Source organism: Tursiops truncatus, chromosome 1 (genome assembly GCF_011762595.2).
Source record: "Tursiops truncatus isolate mTurTru1 chromosome 1, mTurTru1.mat.Y, whole genome shotgun sequence".
In the NCBI taxonomy this organism is placed as follows: domain Eukaryota; kingdom Metazoa; phylum Chordata; class Mammalia; order Artiodactyla; family Delphinidae; genus Tursiops; species Tursiops truncatus.
Genome location: NC_047034.1, coordinates 163,782,930 through 163,795,269, shown reverse-complemented (window position 1 = coordinate 163,795,269; position 12,340 = coordinate 163,782,930). Strand labels below are relative to the sequence as shown.

Here is a 12,340-nt window from a genome sequence, read left to right as displayed (position 1 = left end):
AATCTTTGTCAAATCATGTATTTTAAAACACATTCTTTTAACTTCTAAAACTTATTTAGTAATAAAACTGCCCCACCTTTCCTACCAAAAAAAAAAGTTCACATATATAGTGAATAAGACCCCAACCCCACCCCCAGGTAAAGATAAGACAGGATCTGTCCCCTCCTCCCTATGCCCACCTCCAGCCTCCCCATGAAAACCTCCTCCAACACAGTGAACAGATTCAAGGGGCACCAGGGCTCCCTCTCTAGGATAGGAGACAAAAAGCAAAGAGGCAGCTCTTATCACAGTCACTTTATTGTATCCAGGACACGAGAGTCCAGACCACTCCTAATTCCAGCCGCAGTGAACTCCTTCTTCCATACCTCTTGGCCTTTGGACAGGTTTTTCCCTCTACCTGGAATGCCCTTCCTCTTCTCCATCTGTAAACTCCTATTCACCCTCCCCAACCCAAGACCCTGAGGATCCCAGGCAACACTAATTATTCCCTCCTCAGTGCTTCCCCTGACAGTTCATTCCGATATTAAAGCCTTTACCATCCTGCATTGATCCACGGAGCCCAGTCAGTGGCCTGCCTCTGAGCAGAGGCCCAAGAAACACTGAATGGATAAACACTGAATCATGAACAAGGGAACCAGGAAAGACACTGGGAACAGGATGTGTGGGACGTAGAGGCCAGAGGTAGGAGGGTCAGGGCTCACTGTCTGGGATAGTGGCTGAAGAGGCATGGGGCACTGGATGGGATCCATTTCTGCCTGGCACAATCTTCTATCTTTGGGGGCTCTCTGCAGCACCAAAACTTCAGGCTGGGGTTCAAGAATGGTAAGATCCTGCACATATTTTGGGCCTGCCCTTTCCCTAACCACCAGTGAAATCTGGGTAGAGGGCAGTTGCTGACGCTTCCTCTATCTCTCAGCTCAGATTTGACTCTGACCTAAATCCCAACTTCAACCCCTCAGAGATAATCTGGAAGGCCCAGGCCAGGGTCTTGGCCCCAGCTGATCCTCCATCCTCACCCCTAAGTGAGAGGCAATGGGGGGAGGCAAACCAGGGTGCCCCACATCTCTCTCTTTCCCTCTCGCAGGGCAGGGAGCTGGGGCAGGCCCTGAAGTGGACCCCAGCAGCTCCAGCCAATCCTCAAATCCAAGGACTGGCCAGTGCCCCCCCTTGGCAGCTGAGGCGTGCACAGAGAAGTCACTGCGGGCCAGACACAAGCAATTTTATCAGGCCTTGTTCCCATCTGGAGCCAAGCCCAGACCCTTGGGCCCCCACTATACCTCCCTCCCTAAAAGCTGCCACCCCCCTTCACTGGGTCTTCCGATCGAGACTGAGTTTGCGCCGTACCAGCTGGCTCAGAAGGAATGCAGTGAGGATGCTGCTGCCTACAGTAAGCAAGAAGAGGCCGGAGAAGTTGTGGGGCCAGCGGGTGTGCAAAGGCTCATAGATGGGCCGCCGGGCCTCGTAGTCCAGCGCCACGGCCTCCAGCTGAGCCAGCGTGCACAGTACCAAGAAGACATGGAAGAGCTGGTGGCCCTGCCCAAAGACATGGCAGCTGCCAGGGAACCAGCGCTCAGGCACGAAGGCAGAGAAGAAAGTGGCCGCCAGCAGAAAGAAGACCACCTGGCATTTGTGGTAGAGAAGAGCCGGGTCGTCCGTGGCAGGGTTGGGGGACACGAGGATGCGGTGCACCACGGGGCTGATGTCCAGTGCGTAGGCCAGTGCCGAAGGCACCTCCTGGCAAGTGCGGCCCAGCAGGCCGGGCTTCTGGATGTACTTGTTGTAGCAGGAGCCAGCGCAGGAAAGCCAGGCGAGAAAGGCAGCCATGGGCAGGTAAAAGGTCTGCACCTGGGCATGCCAGGCGGGCTCAATGGCATAGTAGAAGTGTGCCAGGGCACTGCCAAACTGGTACACAGCCACACCCACGTAGTCCAGGAAGAAGAAGCTGTAATGCCAGAACTCGGACTTGGCCTGCAGGAGGTGAGCCAAGGCACTGAGGGAGAGGTAGGTGATGGAGGCAAGAACAATGATGAAGAGGGGTAGGGCGTGCAGGTCTCCCCGGAAGTCCACGGTCCCCACAAAGATGGCCAGCCGCAGCAGCAGCACCAGGGCCGCCAGCAGGTGGGTCCAGACATTCACCGCCTCGTTGTGCTGCTGGAACAGTGTGCGGAAGTAGAAGCGCCAGGTCCTATGCAGCGGCCGGTAGCCCACATAGATGTATGGCTTCCAGAAGATGGGCGGCACCTCGGCTCGGTCCACCGTGAACACAGGCTCTGGCTGCACAGACGGCCGAGGCATCTGGTGGACCTGCCGCAAACTGGGCAGGAGGTGGCTGAGCTTCTGGGCCACCATTGTGGCCATGGCTGTGGGCGTGGCGAGGAGCTGGGAGAGAGGCCCGAGCAAGGTTAGGGGGCTGGTGTCCTCACCCTCCTGCCCCATGAGCAGCAGCTGGGGGGCTGTGCTCTTCCCCACCCCCTTATCCCTACACTGAGTTTAAGAGGAGGGGAGTTGTCCTAAGGGAGAGCTCAGCTCTGACTCATGATTGTTCTTCTCCCTATTGTATCTCGAGTGCCTAGAACAGTGCCTGGCACATAGTAGGTGTTCAGTAAATGTTTGAGGCATGTGTTAAAGAGGCTCACTATGTCATCCTACCTCTTTCCAGTCCAGGCTCTACACAGCAACCCTCATTGTTTTCTCCTGTGTTCATGTTGCCATCAGCGTTTACCTGACAATGACCTTGCTAACAGACCTGCTGCCTCTACCTTTAACTCCTTCGGAGTGGCCAGGGTCTGCCATTGACCCTCCATCACCCTACATGATCTGGTCCCTACTACCTTTCCTAGCCTTATTACTCAACCACAGTGCATTTCACATCCAGCGACAGCCTCATCAAAACCGTGGGCCTGCTGTTTCACATGTCTATAGCTCTGCACAAGCTGTTCCCTCCATCTGAGCCATTTACCTCATCTTGCCCATCTGGCAAACTCTTATTCATCCCTCAAAACCCATTTCTTCTGTGACACTTTCCCTGGAGGTCCTCCGATGATGATCCCTCTAACTTGAGTGCCTACAATCCTTTGACCATTATAATATTTCTCACGGGCATTAAATTGTTAATGTGAGCTCCTCCAGGGTAGGCAGTTTGTCTTATTATTTTGTGAACCCCTGGTGCTTAGCAGGTAGCTGGTGCTCAATGTTTGTTGAATGAAAAAACAACATAATAGCATCCTGATAATACTTCATAGCCTTCAAGGCCCAACTCGAAAAGCCACTTTTTTCCCAAAAGACCCTAGTAACAACTAATCCTATAAAAACAGCCCTTACCCTCAGCCACACCCTCACTCAAAAGTTCCCCCCTCCAGCCCTTCCACCATTGCTAATTGCAAATAAATCCAATCTAACCCCTCACCTGGCATTCAAGACCCCATGACCTGCTCCCACCCTCATTTCCCACCTAACCCAAATGTCAGACCCTGTGCCAACTTCCTTTCCCTCTACTGAAATCCTTTAAAACCAGTACAAGCTGTCACCTCCGGGGGACTTCCTTAATGCCCCCTTACTTCTCCCTGTGGGAGATCTATAATGGGTTATACAATTTAGCATTTAAAACACATTCATTCATTTAGCAAACACTTACTGAGCCCCTTCTCTGCTTCATGTCCTGTGCTGGGTCCCAAAGGTGGGGGTGGGCAGGAGAGTGGAAAAGAATTTGATCCCTGCCTTCAGGAACTTCATGATATGGTAGAGGTAACAGAGAGGAAAACAAAGCATAGCAAATGCTTACACAGCATGTGCTATGTGTCCGTGTCTTAAGCACTTTATGCATATTTGACTCATTTAAGCATCATAGCACCCTATCAGATAGGTATTATCATTATGCCCATTTTTCATATAAGGAAACTGAGGCACAGAGAAGTTAAGTACCCTGCCTAGGAAGTGGCAGAGGCATGATATAAACTCAGTTTGCAATCTTAACCACTTCCTTAAACTGCCCTTTGCAAAACAAGGTGGCAAGTACTATTAATCATTTCATAATTATATACTGCTTTTGCCTGGTACCAATTGCTTAATTCAGGCTTATCATTATCCACTGTTTCATTCATTAAATCAAATATCTGTTGAAAAACTAGCCAGACAACTAGCTAGACAGACAACTCCCCTCCCTCATATTCTCCCCCAAGAAGCTTATTGGACTCAGCAGCCAGATGTACTCTGTCCATCATTCATCAGATATTTATTGCAACTTCCTTTGCACCAGTCATTCTAAGAGGCAAGAAGATCTGCACTCAAGTTCCCCGCCACCAGCAGCACCGTGATCACCCCCAAAGCCACCCAATAATTCGCACATGGTCCAAGTAAATGCAATGTGCTTGCTATGCAAAGGCAACATCAAGACAAGCCCCCAGCCCACACACCTCCACACCCCGAGCCTGATTTGCATCCCTGAGCTCCTCCTGCATTACATTCTGGAGTCAGCTCTGCTCTCTGGCCTTTCCTCATCTGGTAGGGAGGAAAGAATTAAATGTCATTACACCACTACTTTCTATTCCCAGACAGCCTGGCAGGTTTAGGAAGAAGACCTTGCTGATGAACTCATTAGTGGGGCCACTTCTGTCCAGAGCATAAGGACTCCCCTGGTTGAGGAGCCAGCACTGGATTTCTTCTCCTCCCCAAGAGACAGGGCTTTAGCCTCAACAGTCTGGCCTTTACCCTTGTCTACAACTTTGTCTTCCCAACTCAGAACTTCAGGGGACCAGAAAAGGCCTCTGAAAGCATCTCGCAGCTCTTTTGTTTTACATTGAGAAAACAAGAGCCCAGAGACAGCAAGCCCTTCCCCAGAGTTGCCCAATCCAGCCACGTTTCCATTCCACCATGAGGGCAAAGACCAGGGAATGATGACATTCGATGGTGCCTTAGTTCCTGAGTCCCTGTGATCTGTCAAGTCCAGTCCGATGCTCCACATCCCACTCTTAGAACTTCCCAAGTAATAACAGCATATTAAAGGCTCGGAGAAGGTCTGACCAAAGAAGGCTGCTTCACTTTGTTGAACCTACATTTGCCAAGCTTACATGACCAAGGATTCCTTTCCCAGTAATGATTATATTATAAAGCTAGCTGAAATGTAGTAAGTTTTACTATATGCTCACTCTTCATAGCCTTGTTGCAATTAATTCTCATAACTAGCCTGTAAGGTAGGTATTACTATGCCCATTTTGTTGTTGAGTGAAATTCAGAGAGGTTGGGAGCTCCTTAGCCAAGGCCATACAGAGAGAAGGAGAGGGAGAGAGAGAGATGGAGCCAGGATCCGGACCCAGCTCCCCGACTGCAAAGCACAGATACTCTCAGCCACTCCTGCTGCCCTGCTTCTTGTCACACCTAACTGCATCCCAAAGAACTACTTTGGAAAACACTGGTCTAAAGCAGGCAACCAGGTCCTTTCCCATAAATTATTTCCTTAGGCTTCTGGCAACTGACTTGCATCCAGGGACCTCAGACTCACCCAGTTGCCAGCTACCCACTCTCTCTGCACCAATGAAGCCCTGGCTCACAGCTACCTCCTCAGGTGGGCGATAGCTCACTCGCAGCCCTTCCCCTCCCCCAGACACAGTGGGCCCTAAGCACAGAACCCAGAGGCTGCATACTGGGATGACAGAGGTCAAGTTGCCCTATTTCCTTTAGACCTTTAGACCAGTGGCCCCATTCCATTTGACTAGCTCTATTTTCAGAGTTAGTTCCCATCTCCTGACTCCATGGAAAGGGGCACTGGATCCAGGGGAAAGAAGCAGGGGCAGGAGTCTAGCAAGAGCCAGAAGGATGAGGGTGAGTATTCAGAGGGCACCCTCAGGGCATCCTTTGAGTAGTTTGCCCACCAGGCTGCCAGAACCTGGCTGTTCCAGGCATCCCACCCCAATCCAGTACACCTCCATGGCCCCCCTCCAAGTCTCCCTAATTGCACTGGTTACCTAAGGATTTCTCTTGAACCCAGGGGCTGATGACTTCTGCTGTGGAACAGGGCAAATTCGCCAGATGCCAAGCACTGGGTGTCACTTCCACAGGTGAGGGTCTACAGGGGTGGGGCTTCCAGGGACTATAGGGGTCTTGTGTGATGTCACCAGAGGGTGGGGCTAAAGACAACCTCCACCCTCTCCCCTCCCCCGATCACCACTCCCACGTTGGTCAAATCCAGGCTAAACTCTGCATCCCTAGCCAGGCCTCAGCTGCAGAAGGAAGCTCGTGGTTAACCTTGGCATGAAACATTTGGGGAAACCGAGGGCTAGCTGAAATGTTGTGACTTACCCAAGATCACACAGCAAGGTGGGCAAAGCTAGGCTGAGACCAGGTGTCCAGGGCCTGGTTCATGGATGTGAGGCAAACTTGACTGGCTTCTGTCCTCTACTCACTGGGAATCACAATGAAAGGAAGTTAGGAACCAAGGAGAAAAGAGACACTATAAAGGCTCGTGAAGGAGATGGACTTCAGATTTGGACAAACCAGGTTTGACTCCTGATTCCATAATATACTAGCTGTGTGACCTAAGACAAGTGTCTCACCTTCTCTGATCCTCAGCTCCCACATAAGAATTATATTATCTACCTCATAGATTGCTACAAAGATTAAATTTATGAGAACAGTTTTAGCACTGTTTAGGGATTCAATAAATGATTCCTATTATTAGTATTAATTACTAATAGTAGTAGTAATTATTATTATTAAGAGTAGTAGTATTTGAAATATCCCCAGCCTGAGTATTAGTATTTAAAATATTCCCAGCTTGAAAAATTTACTTGGGGTTCTCTTAAAAAACTCGGTCCTCTTTTAGCCCTTGATAGCTGGTTCCACTGGGTTTGGAGGCCTTAGAAAGTTAACTGTCTCTTTAAATCTTTACCCTTCTCTGAGGATGCATTTAGGGACCAAGGGAATTTGGTTGGAGTTTAATAATTAAAGTGTTCTCAGCAAAGACCATTCAGAGTAACCTCCCTGGATTCACAGGGCTCTGAAGATTTGCACTTGCCCACTGACCCAAGAAAAGTGGCTGGGAAGTGAAATCCCCAGAGAAAAGGGCCTCAAGCTCAGCAGCCCCAGGAGCCCCATCCCAGAGCAGGAGGGTAGAGGGGGTAGACTGTGCTAGCAGGTAATGCAGAAGGCCTGTGGCCTGGTTGGGGCATGTCTTGCAGGTTTGGGAGGCTCCTGGGTTGGCTGAACTTCAGAACTGGGATCTCCAGGGCCCAGGTGGGAATTCTGTCAATCTGAGCAGCACCTTCCTCCTCTCTTCTCCTAACTCCCCAGCCCTCCCAATTCACATTCCCCTTTTCTAAACTCAAGGTCAACCTCCTCACCTCCTTCCTCAACCAAGGCTTGCCACCCCTAGTTCCTCCTGGTCTCCCCCTGATACCTCTGGGGGCAAAACAGCAGACCAAGTTGTGGGGATGGGGTAATGAATAGGCTTTGGAGTGGGAGAGCCCTGGGTTATACCCATCCCACAGATTTTACTCAGTGTTTACTATATGCCAGGCACAAGGCAGGGGCACATGGTGAACGAGGCAGACAGGCTCCCTGCCCTGACAGGGCTCACCCACACAAATGAAATGCCCTTGGGCCCGGGAAAATCCAGCCCAGAGAGAAGCCACCCAGGTGGTAACCATGCAGAACTGGAGAGAGCTGCTCCCCCCAGGGAGGGCACCTACCTCTCACCTCGGGCAGATATTTCAAGAGAACCCAGGTCCCCATTTTTATGTGAGGATGGGATTTCAGGTCTGGAACTTACCAGCTGTGTGACTTTGCTAAAGTCCCTTTACCTCTCTGGGCCTGTTTCTTCATTTGAAATCGGAGGATAATAATAGCTACCTCAAGCAAAACAAAGTCACAGATGCTAGCTAGGTGTTGGCTCTGGCACAGCATGGGCTCCACTATCTTTGTTGGATTCTAGTCCTGACTCAGCCACTCAATCCCAGTGTGACCCTGGACAAGTCCCTTCCGCGCTTGGCCCTGTTTCTCCAAATGTCAAAGGACAGAGTAAATTCACCAATGACTTCAAAGGGCCCTTCAGCGCCTGAGACATTCCAGCAATATTTGTTTTAGGCTTACTGTGTGTCAAGAGCTGAAGCTTCTGCAGTGAAAAAAGCAGTTAAAACACCGCCCTCATAGAACTAATAGTCCAGCTAATTAACAGCTAAGGGTAACCCCTAAGGGTATTAATACCCTGCCCATTTGGAGCTTAACAGCCTAACTAAATAGCACCTAACTCTTTTAAGTATCATTTGATTATAATTCTACTTCCTCTTTTGCCTCCTTCCTGGCATGCAAAATATTCATTGTTGCTTCTCTGGGCCCTGATGTTTCAGGAACTCCCTTAAAGACAACTTTATCTTGCCATGAAAGGCAAAGTTTAACCTCATTAGATAAAAATAACAAAAAAGCCAGACCAGTGTTAACAATGGGGCTGTCAGAGGTAAACCCTCTTGAGGGGTCCTGACAAGGATGACACAATATGGCAGAGCCTGAAATATTATTAATAAGACTAGGCACTGGGCTTCCCTGGTGGCACAGTGGTTGAGAGTCCACCTGCCGATGCAGGGGACGCGGGTTCGTGCCCCGGTCCGGGAAGATCCCACATGCCGCGGAGCGGCTAGGCCCGTGAGCCATGGCCGCTGAGCCTGCGCGTCCGGAGCCTGTGCTCCGCAACGGGAGCGGCCACAACAGTGAGAGGCCCGCGTACCGCAAAAATTTTTAAAAATAAAAAATAAGACTAGGCACTAACATTAATAATTTACAGTAGCTTGCTGTTTACAAAGAACTTTTACACACATTTCACCTCTCCCTCTCAGCAACTCTTTGAACCTGTGGCTAAGCTGTTGTCACTGCCCCAGAGCGAGGCAGGATGGCAGAGCACATCTTACTCCAAAACCAGTGCTCTTGCCCTTCAACTGCTGTGGTCAACTCCCAGGCACCCAGTGGGTGGCCACAGATTGTACAAGCAAAGTTTTCATCCCTGGCTGGCTTCTTGATATCTCAGCAACTGGGTCACCTCCCTCAATGCAAACCAATTCCCCAGTTCTACCCAACGTGTTTAAAGAAAAGTTTCCTCCATGTCTTCCAAAACTGAACAGAAAACGCTTTTGTTTTTGTAACTGCACTTTGGGCTTCCATTTGTACTGGAAAGTGTGATCAGCATGAAATAAATCACTCTTAAAAGAATTCCTAGGCTCTCAGACTCAGAACTGTTCTGAGGAAAAGGAAGCACCTGGTGGAGGAAAGCAGGCCCAGAGAGGTTGGGTGAACTAGCTAGTTTCCAGCCCAGGGGGACAGAAAAGGGACCTGGGTTTTACCACTGACCAGTTTCACCACTGACCTCTTGGCAGGGAAACTGAGGCTGGGGAAAAGCAGCCTCTCACTAAGGGCCTCAGCGGTGGCACAAACCACATGATGGGAGGCTGAGTCCGTCTCTAATGGGACATCCACCTAGGAGCAGCCAGCCAGGCCCTGAGAATATATCTAACTCTTAAACTCCCCAGCCTTGGCCAGACCTGACCTCTCACTCCCACCAGGCTTGGGGCGGAGTGGAGGGGGAGGGGGGGGCCGGTGGCATGCCCCAGGGAAACCTCTAGAGGTCCTCAAAGCCTATAGTCTTGAGGCAAGTGCTTCCCTCACTGAGTGGGAGGAAACCTCATGCTCTCCCGACACCAAAGGAGGCTTCCTCCTCCCACGGGACCTAAGCTGCTTTGGAGCAAGAGCCCCTCTGAGCCCCAGCAGCGCTCTTACCACTGTTTCCGGTTTCCCAACTGGAAGCCCCTCACATCACCCAGTTCCAGGTACTCACGCCCCTTTTTGCCCCCAGAATCTCACTAGATTCCTCCTTCAGTGGAAGGAGCGTGCTCCGTGCCTATTCTCTTCCAAGACACCACGGCCCTCCCAGGCCAGCTCTCGCCTCTGCTCACTCCCTCACAGATGCGCTTCCCTCCGGCTCTGATGGCCCCTCTCCTCCAGTCTCCTCCCACTCCTCCCTGAGACTCTCGGCCTCCAGCTCCGCTCCTCCTTCCTGCTCCAGTCCCTCCTCAGTGGCGCCCCCACTCTAGCTGATCCCCGCTGTCAGCCTCCCACTCCCTCCCCACGTGCCCCCACCTCACCTAGCCCCGAGTTTCGGCTGCACACAGCTCCCCGCGCTCCGCCCCGCGGGGAGAGCCCCCTCTGCCCGCCGCCCGTCCCTCCCACTTTTCCCCCATCCCGGTACCGAGTTGCAAAAGGAGGCCCGACTGCGACCCGGCGGCCCTCGGCGGCCCTCTGCATCCCGGCTATAAGCGGGCAGAGATAAAGGGGCGGCCAGGCGGAGGCTCCGCCCCGAGCCGGGGGAGGGCGGGGCGGCGGCGGGCGGCAGTGGGCCTTCGCTTGGGGCTCCGGGCCCAGGACTAGGCCGCCGCCCGCCCATCGCGCCCGCCTGGCCGGGCGCCAGCAGCCTCTACCCAATGGCGTACACGTGTTGCACGTGGAGGCGAGAGTGGTCACCCACACCGGTGACGACAGTCTTGGGAGTTCCTGTGGTTTTCGTGCTGATGGGAACTCGGAGGCCCAGAGAGCAGACGTCGTTGCTCAGCAAGCGCTCCAGCTGAGCAGTTTCCACTTCCGGCTGCCTTGGGCCACAAGCTTCCCAGTCTGGAACTGGCTGACCTGAGAGGGAGGGGGCAAGTTGTAGCAGGAGCACCCGAGTTTCCCAGCGAGAGCGTGCGGCCCAACCCTGAAGCCACTTAAACCCACACAGCCCACCTCTCCAGGATGCTTCTGGTCGGGACACACCTGACCTTCCCCATCTTCATCTCTCTGCCTGGGGAGCTCCACACCACCTCTGCTCCCCTAACTTATTTAAGTTCCCACCGAAAGCCCTTTCTTTGGGCAGCTTCGCCTGATATGCCCAGCCTAAGGCACAGAGTTAGGACTTCCGTTGAAACACCTTTCTACTCCTAGTGTAACATCTCCCTGCAGGAGTGGAAGCACCCTGAAGGGTGAGGAATCCCTGCACATAGTAGGCCCTCAGTAAATATTGGACCAACAATGACAGGGCGTGTCAGCTCCTCAGGTGTACAAAGACCTGGACCAGGCAGAGTGGGGAGACACCCCAACCCTTCTTGGAAGCATCAGCCTGATGGATGGACCGCTGAGAGAAGACAGTCTAGGAGGGACACCCCTTTGCCCTCAGGGAGCTCTGAGCCCATTCAGAGAGACAGCTGTGGGGCACAGACCTGATGACAGGATCCAAGTCCTGGTGGTGTTACCCCAACTCACCGTGTGACTTTGGGCAAGGCTTCTCCTTGTTCTCTCTGGGCTCAGTTTTGGGGTTTTTTTCCTTTTTATTTTTATTTTATTTTTTAATTTAATTTAATTTTTTTTATATAGCAGGTTCTTATTAGCTATCTTTTTTATACATACTAGTGTATATATGTCAATCCCAATCTCCCAATTCATCACACCACCCCCCCACCACTTTCCCGCCTTGGTGTCCATACGTTTGTTCTCTACATCTGTGTCTCTATTTCTGCCCTGCAAACCGGTTCATCTGTACCATTTTTCTAGGTTCCACATATATGCCTTAATATACGATATTTGTTTTTCTCTTTCTGACTTACTTCACTCTGTATGACAGTCTCTAGATCCATCCATGTCTCTACAAATGATCCAATTTCGTTCCTTTTTATGGCTGAGTAATATTCCATTGTATATGTGTACCACATCTTCTTTATCCATTCATCTGTCGACAGGCATTTAGGTTGCTTCCATGACCTGGATATTGTAAATAGTGCTGCAATGAACATTTGGGGTGCATGTGTCTTTTTGAATTATGGTTTTCTCTGGGTATATGTCCAGTAGTGGGATTGCTGGGTCATATGGTAATTCTATTTTTAGTTTTTTAAGAAATCTCCATACTGTTCTCCATAGAGGCTGTATCAATTTACATTCCCACCAACAGTGCAAGAGGGTTCCCTTTTCTCCACACCCACTCCAGCATTTGTTGTTTGTACATTTTCTGATGATGCCCATTCTAACTGGTGTGAGGTGATACCTCATTGTAGTTTTGATTTACATTTCTCTAATGATTAGTGATGTTGAGCAGCTTTTCATGTGTTTCTTGGCTATCTGTAAGTCTCCTTTGGAGAAATGTCTATTTAGGTCTTCTGCCCATTTTTGGATTGGATTGTTTGTTTTTTTAATATTGAGCTGCATAAGCTGTTTATATATTTTGGATATTAATCCTTTGTCTGTTGATTTGTTTGCAAATATTTTCTCCCATTCTGAGGGTTGTCTTTTCATCTTGTAGTTTCCTTTGCTTTGCAAAAGCTTTTAAGTTTCATTAAGT

At 50.7% G+C, this 12,340-nt stretch overlaps 1 protein-coding gene across 6 annotated transcripts; it reads right to left on the bottom strand.

Annotated features, from left to right (window-relative positions):
• Positions 1–279: 279 nt before the first annotated feature.
• PAQR7 (progestin and adipoQ receptor family member 7) lies at positions 280–10,479 on the bottom strand. 6 transcript variants are annotated; one of them, XM_073793906.1, is made up of 4 exons: positions 10,226–10,358; positions 6,295–6,397; positions 3,635–3,726; positions 280–2,379 (listed from the first exon to the last, which is right to left on the bottom strand). In XM_073793906.1, the coding sequence occupies exons 3-4, from the start codon at positions 3,653–3,655 to the stop codon at positions 1,306–1,308; spliced, it is 1,095 nt and encodes a 364-aa protein (XP_073650007.1). In that variant the 5' UTR covers positions 3,656–3,726; positions 6,295–6,397; positions 10,226–10,358; the 3' UTR covers positions 280–1,305. The 6 variants fall into 6 exon arrangements, with proteins under 6 accessions (XP_073650007.1, XP_073649997.1, XP_033696580.1 ...); XM_073793896.1 differs by having other exon boundaries at positions 3,635–6,397; XM_033840689.2 differs by lacking the exon at positions 3,635–3,726.
• Between the last annotated feature and the right edge of the window lie 1,861 nt (positions 10,480–12,340).

Coding starts and splice junctions, on each gene's coding strand:
- PAQR7 (XM_073793894.1), bottom strand. CDS start 10,420: ATGGGCGGGCGGCGGCCTAGTCCTGGGCCCGGAGCCCCAAGCGAAGGC. Junction 2,380..10,225: donor GGGCCTCCTTTTGCAACTCG/GTACCGGGATGG, acceptor CCTCTCTCCCAG/CTCCTCGCCACGCCCACAGC.